General features: G+C 36.0%; 1 protein-coding gene across 4 annotated transcripts in view; it reads left to right on the forward strand.

The window, feature by feature from the left end:
* The first annotated feature begins 20,825 nt into the window (after window positions 1-20,825).
* tfpia (tissue factor pathway inhibitor a) overlaps window positions 20,826-25,803 on the forward strand; it is a 28,757-nt gene continuing 23,779 nt past the window's right edge. The window contains exon 1 of one of the 4 annotated variants that reach the window (XM_079880355.1): window positions 20,826-21,045. In XM_079880355.1, coding sequence (XP_079736481.1) covers window positions 20,964-21,045 — 82 coding nt within the window. In that variant the 5' untranslated portion in view covers window positions 20,826-20,963. Of the gene's footprint in view, window positions 21,052-25,803 lie in introns of all 4 variants that reach the window. The other 3 variants (XM_079880353.1, XM_079880354.1, XM_079880356.1) reach the window with 3 other exon arrangements.

Here is a 25,803-nt window from a genome sequence, read left to right on the forward strand (position 1 = left end):
CGTGAAGATTATACACCCACTGGTTTATGTTACTCTGGAAATACTCAATTTTATGTTTATCTTCTTCATTGACAAATGCGGAACAATTAGTCCATGCGTTCATGACATCAAGGCTAGATTATTGTAATGCTATTATGGGTGGTTGCCCTGCATGCTTAATAAACAAATTACAGCTGGTCCAAAACGCAGCAGCGCGAGTTCTTACCAGAACCAGGAAGTATGACCATATTATCCTGGTTCTGTCAACACTGCACTGGCTCCCTATTAAACATTGTATACATTTTAAAATATTGCTGATTACTTACAAAGCACTAAATGGTTTAGCTCCCCAGTACTTGAGTGAGCTCTTAATGCATTATAGTCCTTCACGTCTATTGCGATCTCAAAATTCCGGCCAGTTGATAATACCTAGAATATCAAAATCAACTGCTGGCAGTAGATCCTTTTCCTATTTAGCACCAAAAGTTTGGAACAGTCTTCCTAACATTGTCCGGGAAGCAGACACACTCTGTCAGTTCAAAGCTAGACTAAAAACACATCTGTTTGACCTAGCATATACATAACACATTATAGACTTTTATAATTCAATGTTAGGCTGCATAGATTAGGTCAGCCGGAACCGGGAACACTTCCCATAAATCCTGATGTACTTGTTACATCATAAGAAGAATGGCGTCTTCTATGCTAATATTAGTCTCACTGTTTATCCTGAGGTTTACCGCAGTCCGCTGGATCCAGGCTGTATCCAGATCTGATGAAGGACCTGTGCCTGGACACGACGACAACGCAGTCCTGAAGTGTCAACTAGGCTCTCCTCCGTGAAGGCCTCCCTCCCCTCCCTTTACCTCTGTACAGATAAAGCATTGTCGGGATAATTCCGGTTCGCGTGGCTACGTGGAAGCGATAAAAATTCTGTATTATTCATTTTAAGGCCAGACAAGTAGTATGTTGAGGGTTGATTTGTAGGGAAGGACTACGTGCCTGCGCACATATATTCAAATGCACATACCTATGAACTCGTAATACACATGTGCATGCCATCGGCGTTCTCACTGGTTTTCTGTTTAAACGGTGTTGTGTTAGCGGCCCCTAAGTTAATAACTAATGATCGTTGCGACGGAAGTGAATCAATCAAACTAACTTTAGCTGGACAATAACTTTATTCTAGAGCTGCTCTAAAGCCAAAACACTTTACTTTAATTTCCTATTATCATTGTAAAGCTGCTTTGGAACAATCTACATTGTTAAAAGCGCTATATAAATGAAGATGACTTGACTTGACTTGACTGACTTCATCTTAATAAAACGTTTATCGTTTTTCTTGAATTTTGGACTCATTGGTATCTTTTGGTCTGATGACTGGGCATGGGAGTCATGTCTATTTCCTTTTGTTACAATTTAACCTAGACTGATCGTAATAAAGCACCTTCACATTTGCCAAAAATAGAACTTATTAAAAGTAACCCAAGTAGCCCAGCCCAAGTAACACAAAAGTAACGTAACACATTCTTTTTTATGTAGTAACACAATATTGTAAAGCATTACTTTTAAAAGTAACTTTCCCTAACACTGCTGTCCAACACAATCTATGGCAATTGTAACTATTTAGACTATACTACGTTTGGACAATTCGGTAGCTAATTTTATATGAATTCATACAAACTCATTCGTAAATTACGCCCTACTGACAGGTATGTTATGAATTCATAGGAAAGTGCCACCTCGTAATATAGTTACATTTTCCCGTGAGATCAGGTTGGGCTGTCTTCCACGTGAAATGACATAAATCATCCTTATTCTGTAATATGATGCCACCTGACTTATGACCAAATCCAAATTTGATTAATCACAAATGTTTGGAGAAGGACCTAATGCCTTATGGGAAACAAAACTCCAGCAAGTAAGCTTGCAAACTGTTAACCTGTGTACAGAAATGCCTATGCAGCCTATAAGTTTCTAATGCATTGTGCATTTAAAGCAATATAATATTTTTAAGACAGCAATATTTATTGATTTGCTTTATTGAGATAGGATAGTGTAGTAGAGGACTGAAAGGAAGCAAAGTGAGGGAAATGGGATCATGAAAGGACCATGAGCTGGGACTCGAACTCAGGCCCAAAGCACAACCAACCTACGTCAGAGTGATGCCCACGAGGCTATCGGCTCTAACAAGACAGCAATATTTAATTTTTTTTTTTTTTTTTTTTTTCAGAGGTTACATTTTAATGCACTGTTAAATGAAAGCAATTGAATGAAACCTCAATGTTTTGATCATTAGTTCTCAACTGTTTTTCTTCAGGATTTTATATTGAAATCAAGCTCAATACAGTTTATCATATAAAATTCAAAAGTCCAACAATATGAAAAATGATTAACATTAAACAGACAACTTGACAAGCTTTGTTATCCTAAATGCACAATGTTTGGTAGCATTTCATTTTTGCATTTATTACTTCATGTCTGCAGAACAGACCTCTGATTCTGACTCTGACTCTTTTTGGGTCATTCCCCACCAGTTAAAACCACTGTTCTGCACTTTGTTATAAATGATTGCTGAATCTGACAGCAGACTTTCTTGTTTATGCCCTGCAGCCCAACTGTCCATTTTGACTAATGTTGCTACAAGTCAGCCTGGATGCCAGCCGAACTTAGCCCCGCCCACAACATTTGAGGTCGGGAAGTTCGGTCTGGACTTGAACCGTTGTGGAGCAAATGCTCGAACCAGAGCTATTCGGACCAATCAAATTGTCAGGGTGGGCTTTATACGATGATAGGCAGATGATCAACAGTGACGTAATCATCCACGTCACCAAAGAGCGCTTGGGTTGAATTTGTTTACAACAAAGATGACTGCCGCTGGAAAATTGAGATGTCTAGATTCCACCATCACCTCTGTTATAGAAGATATCGACAGCGCATTAATTTTAAAAGAGGAACAGAGAACCACGATCAAGGCATTTGTCGATCGGAAAGATGAATGAAGAACATACGTCACTTACTCCGTTGCTCTGATTGGTTGTAGGTCTATCCAATTGAGTGCAGAGGCATTTTCTTTCCTGGTTCGGTTGAAAAACGCCCCTTAATCACAGCCCAATGGAGCAGTATTATTCTGACTAGAATTTGAGTATGGCGACATCAGGCTAACAAGTCATTGCAGACGTCCCGCAGAGTGAAATGTGGAACTCCATCCTCAGAGGCAGGAGCGCAGTCTAAGTGACTTATATCTAACTTAAATATAATGACAAACAGAGCCTTTGTTCCAAACTGAAAACAAATGAAAGGACATATTGCAGTGGCATTTGCATCGACAGAAGATAATGATATATATATATCCATCCGCTCTTGGCTCTCTTTAGAGGGCAACTCCAAAAGAGTACTGCTGAAAACATTAATTAGGATTTTCACATAAGCGCTTAGAGTAAGCAATCTGGTGACTTGAAATAATGCTCTGACAATTTTTAATTGCGTAGAAGCGCAGTAACTGATTCCAGCCATTTTGCAGGCCCTCTCAATGAGAATGCTAACTGATAGCTTTCTCCAGTATTAGAAGAGTCTATAGATGAGTGTGATATCTCAGGACATCAATTTAAATGATATCTATCAGATAGTAGGATTACAGCACCTTTTATACTTATTGCATTCTCTCTCTTGTATTTTGCATTTTACAGTCTTTTTTATCAAGGTCTTGTGTACTGCTTTTTTAACCTTGCAAAAGATTTAAGACTTCCATTTAACATGTCAAATGAGCCTCTTTACTATCAATTATGAATTTGGCACAGAAAGTTCTTACCAGTGCAAAGCCCATTGACCAAAACGTCTAGCTTCAAAGTGCCAGCAAGCCATGGAGCCTGCCAGGTTTCATAATAATTCCTTTCAGTCACTGAAACACACAGATGATGGCAGAGCATCATTTGTATTTGTTTTTATAAAATATGTTTCGAATTTTGCAGATTCTTTGATTTGAGGGTGGGAAGGGCAAATCGCCTGTACTTACGGTAGTTTTCACTGGCAAGTCTTTACGCAATACATTATACTGTACTTCAACTAGATGTTATATCTCAGTAGATAAATCCATTTATCATGCATTAGGTGTTCATTTAATTTAAAAAATCTTTAGTGATTAATGACTTTATTGAATGTTGTTGAAATAACAGTTACTTACTTGAGAAGATACATGCCAAGAAGAAGAACAACCCTGCAATTTTAACTCTTATAATCTGCAATCAGTGTCTCTGTAGACAGACAATAGATGCCAGTCCTCTGCGCAAAAGGTCAACGGAAACATGACATAACCAAAGTAATTGAATGTGAACTCAGTAATTCAGTCAGGACCACATCGCCAAGTATATACATTATTACAATTATAGCATACAGTTAGTGTTGGCGGTATGGTTCGGTTCTGGGCAAAACTCCCACGCCTGTCCATGTAGCTATGGCTGAACAGAGCGGGGAGAGCAGCAAGTCAAATCCCCCTGGGGTACAGAACAGAGCCAGTATATGCATACATAATTACAATTCTCAATTACATGAGTTGTGAAAATACAAATACATGATAGAAAAGCTTGCAATGTATTGAACTGTACGGGAAAAAAACAAAATAGTCTGAATGATTAAAGTTTCTGTTGGGTGGAGTTGGGATTGGAGGTGGGAGTTTAAATGCGAGCAGCGATGCTATGGAGGAAATGCTAAAGGAATGGGAGTTTATATGTGCCGCTGTGATAGATGTCGACACTGGACTGGAACACGTCAGGAACAGTTGGCTATCAGCTGATTCGAGCTTGGCTGACGTGGCCTGCCTGAACTAACGTGATGCTTGATTTATTTCCTCGATTAAAAAAGTTGTTAAAAGTTGCTTTTAAAAATCACATTGACTCAAAAGAGTTGAAGACTCCAGTCATATCAGCCAAATAAAAGCTGGTTTATTTTAAATCAAATGACCAGAATGCTCCCCAAGGATACTAAAACCACCTGCATATTGGGGACTATTATTAAAATGATTAATACACATATTAAGTAAAGTCTTTATGTAAATCTAAAATGTTTTATGTGAAAGTTTAGGGTTTGGGGATTAAAAAAAGTTAATTAACTTAGAGTACAAAACACTATAAATCAACGGAAAGAGCCTAACGTAACAGAAAAATGTGGACTCTGCAGTACTGCAAAGCTCTGATTCTAAACCAGTCTCACTGATAATGACTTGTTTTATATATTGCAAGTAGTCCACGTTCAACATATTGTCATGCATTAATCACACAATTAACTGTGAGTGCTTCAGCTCTCACACAGAGAGTCATATTTTTAATACTGTGGTAGACCAATGAAAGGAGAAAAAAAAAATCTATCAGCAGTAAAAGGTTACAGCAACAAAACTGCTGGACTGGCTATCAGATGTGAATAGTAGGATCATATGGCCATAAGGCAAAGTCTAGAGCATTACATTACATGCTGCATCAGCTGGGAAACATCCAAACATTAATGAGCATTTAATCAATAACCTGTTTGAGAAAGTCATTATAATACCATTAACCTTTTGCTATTTAAATTCTATGCCATCCTTGAGATAAAATGAGTGAGAATATGCCAATAGGTCATCATCTTGCTGCATAGTTTAGATAAAAGCCCCCCCCCCCCAAAATACAATACATTTACAACTCTAGGAGTGTAGAAATTTCAAGGGTTGTAAAACACATATTACGTAAATTGGGAATTGAAAATGCTGTTCCATATTGACTTCAAATTTACTAGATGTCAAAATATGTTAGATCAAGCATAACTGTCCAGTACAGCAAAACTAAACAAGATTTTATAAGTACTATGAGGAAAACAGATGTCGAATGAATGTGAGAGTCTTATCTTAGGGCCTCTGATATCCAGTCTGCAAAGACGGAGAGGTCTGTCTGATTCTTGTCGAATTACTAACTTCATCTCAAGTTTTATAAATTGGGTGACAACAAAATGATAGAAAAGATGAGAACGGTGACATTATTAAGTTGACTGGTAAACAAAATTCTTAACCTTGACAGAATGTCACAAGTGATGGAGAGATTCACTCACAATGCATCGGGTTCAAGTTAAAAATAGTATTTTTCACCCGAAATTGAATTCAGTCTTCATTTATTATCCGCATCCAACTCTTCACACTTTGTAGTCTGATAGAGAAGCAGTAGAATTAACTGTGCTAATAACTTATTATGCAATTCCCTTCATTTTTTATAGGCAGCACTGTTATAACCGAAGCTTTTTGACAAACTTTATCCTAGAAATGACATTTATCTAAGTGTTTGATGGGAGTGATAGTATTATCAAGGTGAGCCTGGTACGTGATCAGATTAAAAATTAGAGAAAGGCCAAGGACAGATTCTGATGAGAAGCCCCTTAAAAGGAAAGAGCACCTATATTATCAACAACTTTAAGCTTAAAGGAAGACCTTAATACCTTGAGTTCAACTTCAAATAAACAGGCTTTAGCACCAAAACTAGGATTAATCCCCTCCTGGATGTATTTAGATAAAAGACCTTTTGGATTTCAGTTCAATTGCCTTCTGTGATTGGGTCATAAAAAAATTAATTCCAATAAAATATGTGGGAAAATATATTTATTAACATCTTGACATTATTACTAATCATAAAAGACAACTTGCGATACAGAAAGATAAGATGCTACAGAAAGGTGTTTATCTCGTTACATAGTTGAAAAATGTTTTACATGCTTTGTAAGTCTTGGTTGTTGCAAATAAAGTTTAAGTACTTGGAGTAAACACACTTATAGTTGACAAGATAACTTACAGGTTTTTTTTTTTGTGAATACGAATTATGAATGAACGTGCCATCGTTTGTTTCACTGTCCTTAAATTCATCATTCATCATTTTCAGTGAAGTGAATAATGTTTTAGTTATTCACTGAATAACATAATTCAGTGAAGTAATACCTGCAATATCAAAAAATCTGTAACAGACAAGGCAATAGTGACACTGCGTCAAACTCTGTTTTGTTCAAAAAACTAATCCCGCAGAAAACGAAGCGAACAAATGAACAGGTGTGATTTGGAAATTCATTTGAAATAAACTTCATTAATGCTTTCTTAATGTTAGGATCACAAGGAAGGCAATGCAAGGACTGTTTTTCCACAACTTGCCACTGCAAAATGTCTTGAAATCTTGAAGGCGTCTTTATTGTTTTGCTGGAGTAATCCTGTGTGCTCTCCTGTATTTACATGACATGCAAGAATCGGTGGGTGGAACTAAAGAGACACTGATGTAGAAGTAGACACTAGCTATGTTTCCATCCACACGTTTTTATCCGAATTAAGTGATATGGAATGAAAAATGCCTTATGGAAACAGTCAAATTTCGATTGAATTTCATGAATATCGACTCAAATGAAATACGTTCGGTCACATCGGATTTTATCTTGATCGATATACGGCTTATGCGATAAACGCTGATGGAAACGTTACTGCAAATAAATCCATTTTGTCTAGCAAAACTTTGTTCGCAAATGTTTGCTTGAATGTTGTGCGATTCAGTGCGAAAATGAATGGAAACACCTTAAAATGTGTCAAATCAATTCGATATACCAATTTGATCGCAAAACAGCATGTGACGTCATTACGCACAGGTTTTTATTCGCTTTAAAGCCGTTGGATGGAAACACACTTTCACCAGCTTTATTCGCATTTTTTTTTTACCGAACTTCAGATAATTCGACTGACAAGTGGATGGAAACTTAACTACTGATATTCTTCTGCAGAGGCAGTCTTTCGTCACACTGACGTCATACTGAGACACAATCCGAAACGAGTCGCTTAGCAGCTTTCAATAAAAGCTGTTTTTGGACTAACAAGGAAGTTTTGAGTTCTGAAACTTACAGGATATTTTAACTTACAAGATAGTACAACTACCTCTCTCTCTATATATATATACCTCTAACTACTATACAGTATATGTAAAATGTGAAGGAAAAAAGGAAAATTTTATTTCTCAATTCATGACCCCTTTAAGGGTTGTAACACTAAATTGACAAATAAGGTTCATTATAGTTAACATTAGTCAGTATACTAACTAACATGAACTAACAATGAGCAACACATTTGTTACAGTATTTATTCATCTTAAAAAAAAAATGTAAAAAAAAACAAAACAAAAAAACAAACAATTACAGTGTTTCAGACACCTGATAATATAATTAAAGAAAAATAGTAAAACAATATAGTCAAAGCATTTCATTTCATTATGGAAGAGCACAGTGGCCCATAACCTCATTCGGAAAGGCATGAATATTGATTTAAAAATTAACTGCAAACAAAATAAAACATTTTGCAGACTAATTCATTAGACAAGCCCATAACAATAAACGTATTCAAAATTGGTGAGTCTGTGTAGCCAATATGACTAAATGAAATGGTGCGATCTATCCAACTTGTCTCCTCAATAGTTGTCACAATTATGTTCTGTCTTGTCTGCACCTGTTCTTGTTAGTCCCTGATTAGTTCAGATAATCAGATAATATTTTCCTTACAGATATACGGTAGATTGTGACAGAATGCTGCCTTTTATATGATGCATCTTGAATATTTAAAATGTTTTTTTCTGAAAAATCATTTGTTCCCATATTTAGAAAATAAAATTTCAATAAAACAAAGGACCATTCAGGGTCATACCATTGTTAATTCAGGTAACATTAGTGAAAGCCAATTGCAAAACAGTCATGGCATCTAGAGCATCCATTCATATTGAACCAACTTAATCACATTTCTCTTGATCCATACATGCTTTTAGAGAGTTACTTAGCAGCACCCTGTGCTGTTTGGTTTGAGACTGCAAAAGCACAGCGTGAGAATCTCATTATAGGGCCTGTCTGTTTTTTTTTTCAGGTATTAAATGAGGATTCTCTAGTCTGACAGCTCACGATGTATTTGCACAGATTAATAGAAAATTATTCTCGAAGAAGACTGTGTATCCTCTAATTGAGTTATAGGACACCGCATCACTCATCACAGAAGTCCACAACCTCGAAACAGCTAAGTAATAAGATGCTGAAGCTGCTCTCCGGTGGTTATGACTGTGGCTGAACTGAACGCTATACCTGAAGCCTTTAGAGGCAAAAAGGAAAACCATTCTCGGTGCAGCTTCAAAAAATGAAGAAGGCAAAAACAGTAATCAGTTGTAGTTGAAAATTGGTTATTCCTAGTGGATTGACAGAATCCCATAAACAATTGACATTAATATGTTATATTAATTTTAATACCGGTATATATATATATATATATATATATACACACACATTCATAACAGCTTAGACCAGACGGGATAGCCTTTGTTGCCCTTGTACATCGATGATGAGCCTTGGGCGCCCAAAACCCAGTCGCTCCTCGGACCACTGTTGGTAAATTCTCTCCACTGCTGACCAGGAGCAACCCACAAGCCTTGCTGTTTCAAAGACACTCTGACCCAGTCACCTTGACATAACAATGTGGCCCTTGTCAAAATGGCTCAGATCTTTATTCCTGCCCAGTTCTCCTGCATCCAACTTGTTGATTATGAGAACTGATTGTTTGCATATCATCTAATCTAACCAGACCTTAATATGTAGCCATGTTAGGAGATTTTCAATATATATTTTATATATTTCACATATATATACATACTGTATCAGGTAACATTTGATACTATTTTTTGTCCATTAGAACATAATGTGCCATAAGGAAAATGTGTTCAATTCAAATCGATCTACTATCTAGAGGCAGTCTCTCACCTCTCTCCTTAAACTATTTCTCTGTCCAGAGTTTGACATTTGTGTTTTGCAGATAATGAAGGCTTGGACTGAATGTTCCAGAACACTGGATTGCTTAACCTACGGAATCTTGGGCTTTTCTCCAACAACTGAAATAAGAGATAGCAGTGTCATAGAAACAGTAAATTTGTTCAGGGAAAATCTTCTTTGTAATTCTTTTGGCATAGTTTATTTTAACTCACAAGGATGGTTTTGTTCTGACCTGCTGGAACTGCTTCCCGGCATTGACTTTTCAGTCAGGAGTTTGTGACCTTTCTGGACTTTCCCTTAAAGGCCCAGCACATATACTGGCAGAACGAGGTGTCTGGTTTATGGGAAAAAATGCTTATCTGTAAGATAAAGAGTTTCAGTTAAAATGTGTAAATGGGCTTTTTTTGTTTTTGTGTCGTGTCAATGAGCACTCTAATGCACAAAACCGTACTTGAACTTGATCTTGCTGTGAATGCTAAAACTTCCAGTCACCTAATTGATCATAGCCTAAATGCACTAATTCTAAACAATAACTGCACTGTAAAAAAAAAAGTTGCTGCCTTATACTTTTAAGTACAATCAACTGTTTAAGTATTTCAACTTATATCACATTAAACTGACTTAGACAAATGAGTTGAAACTAAGTTGAAAATTTTGATGAGTTAAAGCAATGTAAAAACATATGTTGTCATAACTTATTGACCATTTCATATTTTACAGTGTTTAGTGCAATGATGCAAAATAATAACACTGAAAATCAAATCAGAGCAAACAAACTAAAACCTATGGCTGTTTGTTGAAAATATGTAAAACTCACCCTCATGTCGTTCCAAACTGCTATGCACTAAAATAAGAGATAATGAGGTTTATAAGAAAAGTAGTGATATCTGAAGATGAATTTTGAGTCTGATTTTATCAATGAAAAAATAATTTGATCTAGTTAAAATACAAAGCTGGTCCGAATGATCCGTTTGTGCATCATGAACATGATTTGGTTCTTGAGTTCACCTCATTAACTCGGAACCGGTCCTAACAGTTAACAGCCCTCTAGTGGTGGAGATAATGAAGGAATAATGATTGAAATTTCACACTAATCTATTGTATGACTAGGAATATAATTCACACCAGAGTTCACCAGAAAGTTTCAGTCCCATGAAAGAAAAAACAAAAACTAAGTCATACAGGTTTAGAAACAACATAAATAATGACAGAATTTTCATTTTGGGGTGATTTAATCTGTTAATTTGAATTACTATTCCATACTCTGGAGAAAGTTCATGACTAGCTGATCTAGTATTTCAGATTTTTTTTTGGTCCTGGCATGCATGCCTTGTCTTCGCTGCCTCTTCCTCAAAGTAAAAGTTGAGCTCTGAGATTTTCTGTGATTATTCCAAGCAAATGTTGAAAAGCACTTTTGGCACAGTCTCCAGTGAGACATCTAAATGAGAGTCGACAGCACTGTCTTGTGGGTTCCAGCCTCATCGCTATGTTTTTCTTCCCTCCTGCCTCTTCAAAACCAACCCTGAATCAGTTATTTGCTTCATTAGATACCTTATGGGAGTCTCACTTCAGTGGGTAACTGAATTTAAGCAGGGAAATACCATGATCATCCTGTCCTCTGTGGAATGCAGCCTTTGAGTTGTCTGGGTGGGCCCTGTCGAAGTGGCAGTCTGCTGAACAGAGAGAATTTAATGGGGAAAAAAACATTATTCAGACAAATTATTTATTTTATCCATGCAGAACCGTTTAAATATTAACATACTCTGATACTGTGATGAGCACAATGAGATGTGAGACGTAAGGGCCATAGAGTATAAACATTCAGTGCATCGCTACTATACGGCCACACACTCAAGGAGAGACGATCAACTGAGGAAAAGTACTCATTGGAAAAGAAGCATTGGATCACTTACTAAAGATGAATCACACAGCCTCCTTTTCTGGGAAGGAAAAGTTATAGAATTATTTTATAATTTAGGCCAGGGTGTTCCCAAACTAAACTATGTCACCCCCTAAGATTTAAAGCAATGTAAACCTGTCAAGAAATATAATGAATATGTGCAACTTAATATGATCCTTAAATCTGTTTGTTTAAAAAGAGCAGCTTCAATGTCATAGCTAGAGTCAATATTTGTTTCCAAGTAAGAAGAAACTGGATATAAATGTGCCATTTATTGTATTTGGCCAGAGTTAGTGTGCTTATTTGCTTTCGTCCCTCATGAGGTTTAAACTCCAGCTGGTCTTTGATACTATGCTGGAATTGTTGTTTGTTTTACCCCCTGATTCATTTGCTTTCTTAAATTTGAATCCTGCAATTATAAGGACAGTACTTGGTGTTCATCTATGCACCAGAATAAGAACAGTATGCATAATAAAGTTTAAATTGCACAATGCCAATTCATTATTAGTTTGATCCATCAACTTCCAGTCAAAACATATCAGTTTCAGGTTTTATCATAGGGAAACAAATTAAATTGTGGTATCAGTAAATGAAAATCAGAATTAGTGGTGATGCAAAGACCATCTTCATTATTAATATTGCTCAAACTCAACAAAGTGAAATTGAACAAGTCTTTAACTCTAAATATTAAACCTCAATTTGTCCTGTGGACATAAATTAAACACTAATTCATATTGCTATTATTTTCTACATAATCAGGCTTATGATATTCACCTGGCAGACAATAACAAAGGAAAAAATGTATAGACTGGTACATTTACACGACAACGATGTACAAAAAATGCACAAGTATTTCTGTGTAGCCTACAGATGACAATGTTGTCAAAATGATCCCTGTTCACATGGATCCGCAAATATGACAAAAAACCCTGTATTATGCATGCCAGGTCAGTAGTTGGTCATAATGCCCGTGTATGCGGTCACCGTTTTAACAAATTAGCATTTTTGTATAGTTTACATGGAGAAGATAACAGTATCGTTTTCAAAAACTTGCACTTTGAACCCGTTTTGAAGCCCTCAAAACGCCATTGTCATGTAAATAAATGGCCAAAATGCATTAAAAGTTTTCTATTTTTAGTTTAGACAAACGCTTTAAACGGCCCCTTATATTACCTGAGCCATAGAGACCAAAATATAGAGAGACTTAGGGTGGGCATTTTTGAACTGGGCCAATAGGTAACCATTCTTCAATCCGCAGAATAATAAAACAACCCTGCGCCAACAGTGTAAAAGTAACCCAATTAGCCTGGCAGTTGTACAGTTATCCAGAAGAGCAGTCTGCAACTTTTGCATGGACAATGATGACACAGAGTAGCCTATATTTAGTACATGAACGTGGAGGCCAGCGCTTTGCCAAAGCACATTCAGGAGTCTTGGGTGTGTTATTATTTAGGTAAATTGCTATAAGCATTTTATGATTACATTTCATAATAATATTCTCTTTAATAAACTATCTTTCCGCTATAACACAAACACTTGCGTTATTATCCGTTGTTCTCTGCACATTTCAGAGCGCAAAGGCGCGAGGAAGCGCAGTGACCTCTTTTCTACCAGTAAATAATGTACTGTATGTGGGAAAGCAGGCTTATGCCTTCCATAAATGGACATCTACTGTTTTCCAAAAATGAATCCACCCCCCTCTCCTTTTTTTGAAGAATAGTTGATTTGATCTGTTCATCAACCCTTCTGAAATTATATTGGCCTACATCAAAAAAATGCTTGCCTTTTTTATATGCAAAACGATCCCGCATGTTATGAATGATTTCACTGCTGATTACATCCTCAAACGATGCTGCTGAAAATGGAATAGCCTTGTAAACCACAGGGATACTTTTTTGTGCTTGATGACCACACATATCCTGGCTTGACTTTTGCTCTACCAGTACATTTCACAAGAACAGTCTTTATTCAGTGGAAAGAATTAGGCTTAAAGTTACAGGCTAAAGGTTTCTGGTTTTCACATTATTAGTCACAATTTCAAATGTAACTTGGACAATTCCGATTTAGAAAAAGATGTGAAATGATACTGGCAGTACAGGCAGATTTATGGTATTTAGAGATAAAATAAAATAAAATGTTTAAACAATATCCTTCAATAGTGTGTACAACTTACCAATAAAAAAGATGGTTACAAACTCATATTGAGGTATAGTCTTTACTTTGGGCACAATTCCCTTGATCTTTCTTTTTATGGTCTCTATCCTTGATTAATGAATGCCTGTTTCTGCAGTCTTTGAGACTTCACACATTTGTGTAAAGCACATGCAGACTCTCTTGAGGTCTCTACTGAGAAATTACTGTTTATTTAGCAATGTGAAAACAGGGCTAAATATACAGTATGTTACAAACAAATATGAATACATTAAAACAGCTATATAAAGCAAATGCATGCATCAAACGAGTCTCGTGCGTACACTTAGCAGATTGTATTTGAAAACAGATGCTATACTGTGTATTCCAAACACAATTTCTAATTTTGAGTGTTATACAGTTATATAACGTAAAAGCTAATGTAAAAACATTAACATAATAGTAGAAAAATAGCTTGGTTTTACACTCTACAATATAATTATGTCTCTTTATTAACTGCAAACATTTTTTTTTAAACATAACTGGTCTATAAGTTTCTCGTCCAATATGTGTCTTCATCCTCTCAGATTCATCAGTGATTTTTAAGCTAGAATCACTATTATGGCAGCAAGCCTTTGTTCTCAACTTCCTGTATAGGATAATTGGCAACGAATTAAACCCTACAGGCTTTTTACATAACATGAACACAAGACCCAAATACATATTAATCAGTTAACTCTCTCTTTCAAATTTTACTTTAAGGAAATCACAGGACCCTAAGTGTATCCGAGGGCCAAATGGAAAAACGATACTTTGCTTTGTGCAAACCATTGTTCAAGGTGACCTGAAGCAGTTTGCTTTCCGTAGGATAGATAAGTGGATAACTTGATCTGACACTCTGTCCTCTATCTCAGTGTACTGAGCTGTTGTTGGGTCTGATTGCGTGGCATCCTGAAACTGTTAGCTGCACTATTTTGCATTAACAGAGACAACACTTCAGAGATAGTCAGTTCTCACACTATTTTCACAGGCCCTCTTTTGTCAGTGGATTAATGTTCTGTAGGACATGCTGATTATCTTTAGACAGGGATGAAATATTGACTAAGACAAAATCAAGAGGGTTTACCTAGGGCTGTCGCGATAACTGCAATATTATAGTAGCCTACCGCGCTACTGACAAGCCAGCCAGAGGAATGCAAGTAACCGCAGCAACCGCGGTATTCACGTGTTTTCTTTTTTCATAAGGCTATAGGCCTACCCTTCTAGTTTGGAACTTCGTGCATGTGTATTGAATGTTAAATAAGTTAATGATAACAAGACTGTTTTTATCACGGTGATTTGAGGCTTCGTGGATTTGCACTAAACAGACAGTGAATGAGAGAAATCGGCTGAGCGCGTGCGATTAACTGCGTCTGTCTTTGAGGTCAAAGTCATATATTCGTGAAAAGGTTGCCGTGTCCAAGGAAAGCGAAATATTTGTCGTGTCATCCTTTTAACGTTTAAGGGTATTTACCATGATGAATGGCATCAGCGATAGCGCTGGTCAGCCGCGGGAAACAAAAATCAAGTGAGTCACCCATTGAATGCCATCTCTTGCATCAGCTTGCACCCATGCGTTGCTGGTCAGCTGGAGCCTTGAAAAGTGGAGCTCAAAGTTAAAAAAAATAATTAACACCTTCTTTCATTACTATCTTTTAATAAATCAGCGTTTTTGAACGTGTTCGTTGAATTAATGGTTTAATGACTCACTCAAAGATAGTCCGGACCGTTGCTGTAACAATGTAACTGCGCGCTGAGTGACAGCCTTTCAATGCGCAGAGACGCTGTTTAGTGTCGGTTACATTTGTTACTGAAAATGTACTCGTTTTTGTGCATGCTGACCACATCGTAACACTTATTTATATAGAAACAAATAAATATAAATGAATAAATAAATACATTTCGAATATCGCGCTATTGAGCCAATCAAAATTACCGCAAGGGAAAATCCTTCACCGCGACAGCCCTATCATGTAGCCTAATATTCATGAGGATTGTAAAGGAATAAATCAACCAAAAATAAAAATGATGTCCTCATGTCAAAGTGAGACAAGCTCTGGTTAACTTTGACTTTCACTGAATGGAAAAGAGCCACGTCAATATTTTTATATTTTTTATATATATAGCCAAATTATTATATTTTTATTATTGGGTGAACTATTCCTTTATATCAGCAAGCATAAAAGGTCAACCTTGACAATTAAATTACAGTGCAAATGTTTGCATCTGTCTCTAAACGATGTTCATCGACAGTGAGTCAGCAAGTTATTTAACCTTCCTTATAGTCACTTTACCATTTTTACCAAACTAAAAACATTCCAGTCTCTGTGCTCAGACTTTTTTGTAAATGTCAATGCATTGCATAATGAGATGTAACCCAAGTTGCCCACAGGTATACTGTGACATTAAATGACTGCAGAGGAAGCTTATTAAAACTAACACAAATAATATAATGACCTTCAGACACTCAGAGGTGATTCTCTCATTCAATATCAAATAGCACCCATTTAAAAAACTATTAATCACAATATTCCACTTTAAATGAAATTAATTTTTGTGAGTTGAAACATTATTTCAAGTGTATGATCTTCTATTTTGACAGTAAAACTGTAAAGTTTTTTATTAGTGGAGACTGTATTGCTACATTGAAAGGCTTTTAAGGATTTGGGAGACTGAGAGGTTGCCATAGCTTTTATATGATGATTAGTGTGCAGTGTTGGGAAAAGTTACTTTTAAAAGTATTGTGTTACAAGATTGTATTACTCCCTAAAAAGTAACAAATTGCATTACTTTGTTACTTTTTTAATTGCGGTACTTTTTCTCGCCTGGGATGAGCTTGCTTGTTTATATATATATATATATATATATATATATATATATATATATATATATATATATATATATATATATATATATTATATGTATATATAATATTTCTGGCAAATGTAAAGGCCCTTTTACACCAAAAGTGAAATGAATAAGCCTCAGGCTGAAGGAAATGCAAATTCACGTCTGAACAGAAGAGGGCGCAGCTCAAACAGCAATTCTGGATTCACAGTTTTTATTCATTCAGGAATTCTGAATCTGTTTTTGTGCAAGTGAGAAGAGAAAATGCCTGCTCACATTTAGTGTAGACCTACAATAACCATCCTGTTTACACAGCGCACACAACGCTTCTGCAATTACTCCTCATTTCTCTCAACATGGGGACAGGAGCGGTGTCAGTCAATAAATGGGAAAACAAAGTAACTTGAGTTACTTTTTTGAAAAAGTACCTCAGCTGTTTTGTAAATTTAAAAGTACTGCATTACTTTACTAGTTACTTGGAAAAAGTAGTCTGATTACGTAACTTGCGTTGCCCCTAACACTGATGATGTGAAAAGGGATAGTGAGGATATGGCAAATACAATGCAAGTAATTTGGATCGAATCACAAGACTAATTTTTTTAATTGTGCGATTTCAGCTAAAAAGGCTACATTTTCTTACTGACTAATTCTCAGCAGTGTGTCAATTTACCTGGTGCATTTCTAGGAGTAAACTTCAAGTTATTGTGGTTGCAGACTAATTGAATGCGGCATTGCAGGCTTATATTCAAGGTAATCGCCACCATAAATGCATGATGGACTGTGATTCTCCATCTGTTTCCAGGCAACATCGGCCAGCACAGCACAGGGGAATGAGAGCACGCCTGCCCCAATCATATTTTCAAACCTGCTTTCACGTAAACACCAATCTGTGGGACCCATCTGAGATGAACGAGGGCGCATCCACAAAAACATTACTATATGCACCATCCAGAATGTTTTACATCTCTCTGCGGAATAACCACATCTCAATAACATCTGGTGAGGAGTTCACTTCCACTAAAAACATCTGTCTGTCTGTCTATCTACTGTATCTGAATACAGTAACTAGGGCAGTGTAATTTTAACAGTTGGCTATATGTTGTTATTTTGCTCTATAATATCCTGAGTGACGGTGGTGGAACATTTAATACTTTCCTGCTGATGTAATGAGAGGCACCTGAGACCATAAAGTATAAATCATTTTTGCATTGAGATGTTATAATAGTAGTATAATATTTCATGAGGGATAAGGGTCTGAATCGAGATGGAATATTTTGATAAGCATTTTTTGAGGCTAATGAAAAAACCAAGGTTTGTGGTATCGTGGGAACAAGGCCAAAGAAAAGTTCTCACTTTTCCATTTCAGAAAACTGTAAACATGAATATATGTGCAGTTATTACATGAAGAAGCTATTTCTACTTAATCTGGACCAGTAGAAATAACCTTTGTTGATGTATCCAAACTAAGTATGGTTGATTAGTCATATAAATGTATTTATTTTTAAATTTAAATGAAAAAAAAGCTTGGTATTGAGGTTGCAAATCAAAACATGCCAGGATCAGCCACAGTATAACCAAAATGAAAACACAAAATTGAGAAAGAAACAACAAATAAACAGACTGAATTGCAATGCAGTCTGTCTATTTATCTGACAAAATAGAAACCTTGAAGACCAGACCTCTAGTAACTAAAAAAGGAACACAGCCAGAGACAGGCAGACAAAAACAGATCTGGCAACCAAAAGAAAATACACTCCCGACTGTTCAAGTAATGCATTACACAGAGCAGAATAACACTTTTAACCTCATGCCTTAACTACACACAAATCAGAATCACATTTTTTCCCATTTTGCAAAGTCACACAGAACTTAAAAGAACTCTAAAGAAAACAGGCGTTCAAGGTTTATTGTGCCTGTGTATAAACTGTAATTGTGCATGTATGTAGATAAAGAAAAGTTAATGTATTTTTTTTTTTATCATGCCTTTAAAATTAAATTCTGTCATTAATTACTCACCTTCATGTAAGTTATTCACATATAAACATTCATCAACTCACACATCAGTTATGGTAAACGAAAGCTCATGCATGTTTGCTTGATGTGTGAGAACCAATGAGGTTCATTCAAGCAGATTCGGTTGAGCTTCTGTTTATGTTTGCTGATCAATGTTTATATGTGAATAAAAGCTTGAATCAATTTGTTCATCATATAAAGTGATCGAGTCACTCCAGAAATTTGGCCCAAACCACTCAATTCATATGGATTAGTTTTACGATCTTTTTATGAACTTTTTGAGGAGAGATTTAAGATTTTATTAAAAATATCTTCGTTTGAGTTCCAAAGATGAACGAAAGTATTATGGGTTTGGAATGACGTGAAGGTGAGTAATTAATGACAGAATATTCATTTTTGAGTGAACTATCCCTTTAGAGTGTCTCCAATCTTGAATCTTCACATTATTTTTCTCCCATTGCTGCATAAATACGTTGGCCCATACAATTCCATTAGAGTTCTTTAGGTGATTGTCTTTGGATATCAGTGCAACATTTGCACCTACTTTTTAAAAATTAAGGCATCTCGTTTCATTGTTAGATGATACGCAACTTTATCTGCCCTTGAAATGGAAAGATACAAACTCTCTAAAACCATTGTTGAAGTGGTTTGAGGATATTTAAGCCTTGATGGCCTTAATTTTTAAAAATTGAAATCATTGCTTTTGGACCTAGTGATGTCTGTGAAGCCCAGCATATGGACTTGGGCACTTTAAAACCAAATGTGAACACAGTTCACCCATACTGGCCTCCCTCCATTGGCCACCAGTTTGTGTTAGGATTGATTTTAAGATTTTAGAGTCTGTGTTTCAAAATATCTCTCGGGTTTAATACAGCTGTATATGCTCCATTAAGAGCACTCAGGTCTGCCGACCATTTGCTTTTGGTCATTTCAAGAGTAAGGTCGAAGAGCAGGGGAGACCGTATTTTTGCGGTTGCTGCCCCGGAACTCTGGAATAATTTGCCCATATGAGGAAGGCCCAAACATATTAGAGCTATCATATGTTTTTACTTGTTTAATTGTGACCCTGTGTTGTACAACACTTTGGCAAACACCAGCTGATTTCTTAAATGTGCTTTATTATTCTATTTTTTATTTTTTTAGTGTATACAATTGTCTAAGTTTCATTTAGGTTTAATACTTCCTCTAAATCATAATTCCCCTAAAGACAGATACAGACCATCTATTCAAAAGGCCAAGCAAAAGCAGTGAGTCACTAAAGAATACAAATCCAGTTCCTGTAAGCTGAGTGTCAGGGCCTCAGGGTTATCGCTATCATAGATGTGGGGGGTTGACTTTCAATGACTCTTATGAGCTGATTCATTGTAGTTAATCAAAATCTAAGGCAGAAACAGTGAGGACTGATTCCTTAACAAATGACTCTTATGAACTTGTTCATTTGAGTGAGTCAAAACTTACAGCGCGACTAGCGTAGTTCGATTCCCAAACGAATGTCTTTTTTGAGTCGGATATTTTTAAGTGGATCAAAACATACGACGTGACCAGTGTAGTTCGATTCCCGAAAGAATGACTCTTAAGATCCGGCTCTTTTTAGAGAATACAATTATTATTTTTTTGTTTAAATAAATGCAAGTTATATTATCGTTGATAATTTATTAATGAGTTATTAAATTATAATGACTCTAAATTAACCAAGAACGTACGGCTCACAACACTTGAATAAATTATTCTACATGAGAACTTAAAGATAGCCTATAGTCTACACGTTCATTTAGCTGTAGTCTAATCAGTATTTTTATTAAAAACGTGAATAAATTACTATCACATTGTTTGTTTTTGTATATAGTTTGGAACAATTTGACTGCATATGCTTAAGAGTCATTAAAAAGTCTGTAAAATAGCCTTTTGAATTATTTATATTAGGCTACTGTTATGATGTGTTATTTAGGCTATTCTGAACTCTAAAATTAATGTAGCAACAGACTACTGCGGGAAGTAGGTTAAATACAATACGAAATTGCATTTTTTTTCTTACAAATATTATTTCTTCAAAAGTAAGCTACTAAAAGAATCGTAAATGGAACCGAATCAGAATCATGAAATTCTTTAGAACACTTTACCAGAACGAACGGTCACCCGGAAGTGGGTGATATTATCAGCGCGCAGTCAATGAATACTTGGAGTAGTTGACTATTTGGAGCCACAAACTAAACTACAGCATACTTACTAGTCCACATTTCTCTGAGCGCGTGTGATTGCCTCTCCTGCTGGAATGGCTCCATTACTGAGCTTGTCATGTAGACTGCTGCTTCTACTGCCTCTTATTGGAGTATGTTTGACGAGATTTGCAAGGGGTGAGTGTGAGTTATTATTTTATTTTTTCATGATTATAATTTCAAAGTTCATTTTCCCAAAGTTGGAGGGGAATATTCCGCTTTATGGAGCACTTCTAGAAGTTCTACAAGCATTTTAAGAACAAAAGACCCAACTGCGCTATTATATTTGTCGATTTTAATACAATAATGATTCAAGTGTTATAGTTATAATGTATTTGCTGCCAGAACCTGTAACTGTAACTCACACGACCATTAAGGAAATGAAAATCAAATCACGCAATATTCACCTTTTAAAGTGTTTATATAGACACATAGCTGCTTTGAATCTAACGTGACATAGGCTATACAGTTTATATTTTAGATCACGGATTATAAGGATTGCAGGGTAGGGTTGCATACTAAGTAGCCTACTAGGTTTCTTAAGGTGTCCCGCCATTGAGAGTTCAAGCGCTCTGGTGGCTCAAAACTTTCAGCTCAACTTTGATGGTTAAATCCAAAATAATCTTCAGGATTTATTTTTGTCAACAATGGCTGTGTGTATTTACAACCACAATTTCTAAAGGAGATGAAACTCAAGGATTGAAAGGATTTGACATTAAAACGTGCATTTTGTGCCACTTTTGTTCTGTCTGCTGTGATAAACATGGGAAGATGACATTTTAACTTTTGGGAATTGGAATTTAATGTTTAACTTATTATTGGTAGGTGTATTTAATCCCTGCAATGCAAACAAAGGGTCAGTTGATGTCTTGAATGGCTATGGTTTTTGTGCTATTGCAATTATGTAATGTTTGATTATATTATAAGAGGAAATAGCTAAATGCAATTGTATATGTTCTTAGTTTAGTTTAAGTGTAGGAAATCTGATTAAAAAATAAAAGAACAAAATTAGTGCTTTAGACATAGGCTACTGTACTAATTCTGTATTCCTTTTTAATTGTTGACACCAACAAATATCGTTTTATTTATAAGACATTTATTTCTTATTTTCTATAGGCTATAAGCACAGAGAATGCCATCCATTTGTGCCATCAATTTATATTTCTTTTAAATCAGTGAAATAGTCTAAACAATCATGGCTGTTATCTAAAAAAACAAATCAATGAAAAATAAAAAAAGTATTTGTTAATAATACACAAGATATCATAGCACATCTGCTAGATAAGATGAATTCATTGCAGGGAACTTTTTGCCCCCCATATTTATTTGAAATATCTTGAATATTTATGTATATATTTATTTTATATTTATTTTTTATTTTTGGACCCTGACTAAAATATATGATATATATATATATATATATATATATATGAAGAATTGCATGTTTCAATATATGCAATTCTTAGATTTTAGGTAGAGAGACAATAGATGCCATTATGGTTGGTATAACATCAGTAAAATGTGATTAATTTGTTTTGATCTAATATTTTCTTAGAGCCAACCCCTTGGTGTCATAGCTCTTTAATAATTTGCACATGGAAACCACTTATGCCAAAGAAATGTTTTGTTCTTCTTGGCTGCAGTCCATGCATTGTGAACTTTTAGATCTGCTTAACTGCACCAATCAATATGCTGGCTCTCAATCCTCCATAAATCTCTTTAGTGTCTCTGGATGCTTGGAGGTCACAATCTCAACTCAACACTGTTGCTGTTATGATGAAAGGATTTGTTTTAATTAAATGATCTTTAAAAATAGATTGGTGTACGTATGGGTGGAATGAAATATGCATGCTGCAAAACTCGGGCATGTGCATATGGTAATGTTATAAAAATCTGCTTGCTTGACATTAGGGCTGTCGCGATAACCGCAATATCGCAGTACCGCGCTACTGACTAGCCAACCGCAGAGGAATTCAAGTAACCGCAGCAACCGCGATACGTCTTTTCTTTTTTCATAAGGCGAAACCCTTCTTGTTTTGAACTTCGTGCATGTGTATTGAATGTTAAATAAGTTAATAATGATAATAAGACGTGGTGATCATGGTTTTATCATGGTGATTTGTACAGAGGCTTCGTGGATTTGCACTTAAGCCTAAACAGACAGTGAATGAGAGAGATCGACTAAGCGCGTGCGATTACCTGCGTCTGTATTTGAGGTCAAGTCATAATCGTGAAAAGGTTGCCGTGTCCAAGGAAAGTTAAATATTTGTCCTGTCATACTTTTAACGTTTAAAATAAAGGATATTTACCATGAATGGCATCAGCGACAGCGCTGGTCAGCATCCACAGCGTGAGGAACTCGCGGTCGCGGGAAACAAAACTCAGTGAGTCATGCATTGAATCAATGCCATTTGTCTCTATTAAGTGAAGCTTCAGTGTTACCCATGCGACGCATTGCTGGTCAGCTGAGCCTTGAAAAGTGGAGCGCAAAGTTAAAAATAATTAACCTTGTTTCACTACTATCTTTTAATGAATCAATCAGCGTTTTTGAACGTGTTGTTGAATGAATGGTTTAATGACTCACTCAAAGACAGTCCGTTGCCGTAACAACTGCGCTCTGAGTGACAGGCTTTCAATGCGCAGAGACGCTGTTTAGATTCGGTTTATTTTATTTTTTTACAGTCTATGGTTTATTGGTTACTGAAAATGTACTCGTTTTTGTGCATGCTGACCACATCATGACACTTATTTATATAGCAACAAATAAATCCAAATAAATGAATAAATGCGGTAAAACCGCATATCGCGCTATTGAGCCACTCAAAATTACCGCAAGGGAAAATCCTTCACCGCGACAGCCCTACTTGACATTGCACTTGCTTCATGTTTGGGCAGATTTTACTTTGACTTGCTTTAAAGTGATGCTGCTTTCCTTTGAAGCCTACAGTGTGATTAAATATGGTTTAAGAAGCCCATATATAAACTTGATTGAGTACCAGAATAATATCCTAAGACAAAATGTAACCATGATTTATCCAAAACATGGCTAGTTACCAATACGTAGTTGTTGTTTTTATTACTTTGGAAAAATTGGGATTATTGGTGATTTTGTTTTTATTTTTTTAATAGTACATACTGTATATATTTTTTTATATATATTTTCTCTTTTCCCCCTGTTGTCACCAGGCATAGTGCATAGAAATAGTAGTTCAATTTCCTTTGAAAGATTCTTCTGACACGTATGCTTTTTAGTCCTGAAAAATGTAGAAGGGAGAGTAAGAGATGTTCCTTTCTGTGAAGCTCACATTAAAGAGACAACCAAATGCGACCTCCATTCTCAAGAATGGTGCGATGCAGAGATCAGGCTTCTGATATGGCTCGACAGTGTGTGAACCAGTGATTTATTAGTAACTGTCTCAATGAACAAACATGTAATGAATTCTCGTTATGCTAATGACATAACTGACATTGTTTTGAATATTAGCCTATATAGCCTAAGTGAATTAACACATTCTGAAGGGTTTTGTATAGTTAAATATTTAAGAAACACTTTCAGCCTCACAGAGTTGTCGTTGGCTCTGTATATTTTTTGGAAATTCATTTTCGTCATGAAATTTTACTGAACCCTGCAAAGCCATCCTAAGCTGCTAGACGCATAATCCTCGCTAATTTTTTTTTCTTTCTGGGTTAAATATACAGCTATTAGTCATGCCTCATTGAATGAGTCATTAGAGGAAGGCTTTTCTGAGCCGATAGCTCTATCTTTTTCCTGAGGTCTGACCCTTTTTCAAGACAAATGGTTTATTTCAGTGTTTTTTTGAGACTCTTCGCAGAATTGCAGAAAGCTCCTCCCTTAAGGGACTTTTGAATGGTCTGTAAGTGCCATATCTGAAGTTCCAGTGAAACATCAGGAGAGGTCAGGGAGAAGCGTGCTCTTTTGATTGGACTACGACAGAGAGAGACTGTAATTGCATCTGTCGTTTGCTTACACATTTGCTCCAGGTGAATCCATGCAAGACTGATGTCATTAAATATGGACTTACATGGTTAAAAAATCATTATTCTCAAATGTGTTCATGTGGGAGCTGTATTGCGCAAACAGTGTTCAAAGGCCAAGACATGTAGAGTAACCTTGTGTGGGTTGTAAAAAGATGGATGAGATTAAAGGCGCCTGCACACTTTTATACCACGTCACAGAATCCTGTAAATACATTGATTTCAATAGTGTGTCACAAGAGCGTAGAGGGAGAACGCAAGGGTTTTTACAGATGTGACAAATAGGCCTGCGCAATATTATCGTTTCAGCATCGACATCGCAATGTGGGCATCCACGATAGTCACATCGCAGGATGTGCGATGTTAAGTTATAGAAATCGTACTGCTGAAACACTGCCAGCGGGACATTAAACAGGAAGTGTCTGTCCGAGCTCACAACAGGTTTTGCGTGGGAACGCAAATATGAGAGGGAACGGATTATTTTTTTATTTTTTTTACTCTCCCATCCCAAATTTTTGTCAATGTCCCTTTAGGGGCTCCGTAGTACTTGGCTGTTTAAATAAAGGCAAGTTAAATTTATTTAGTCACATTATGATAAAGAAAAATGACATTTTTATTATCAAATCATTTGGGAGAGATTTAAGTCATAGTGATGTGTGACCAGTGCTAGGTAGATTACTTGCAAATTGTAATCTGTTACTGAAAATTGTAGTTAGGAATGTAATCATTACGCATTTTAGGTTATGTTTTCTGATTACCTTTAGATTACTTTTGACCTCGCTCATCACTTAGTTTTGAATGGGATTATTGTGTATCATATATAAAAAGAAAACATTACTTTTAGATTACTTTTGACCTAACTTGTTCATCACTTAGTTTTGAATGGGATTATTGTGTGCC

This window comes from Squalius cephalus (genome assembly GCF_949319135.1).
Source record: "Squalius cephalus genome assembly, chromosome: 9".
Classification (NCBI taxonomy): Eukaryota; Metazoa; Chordata; class Actinopteri; order Cypriniformes; family Leuciscidae; genus Squalius; species Squalius cephalus.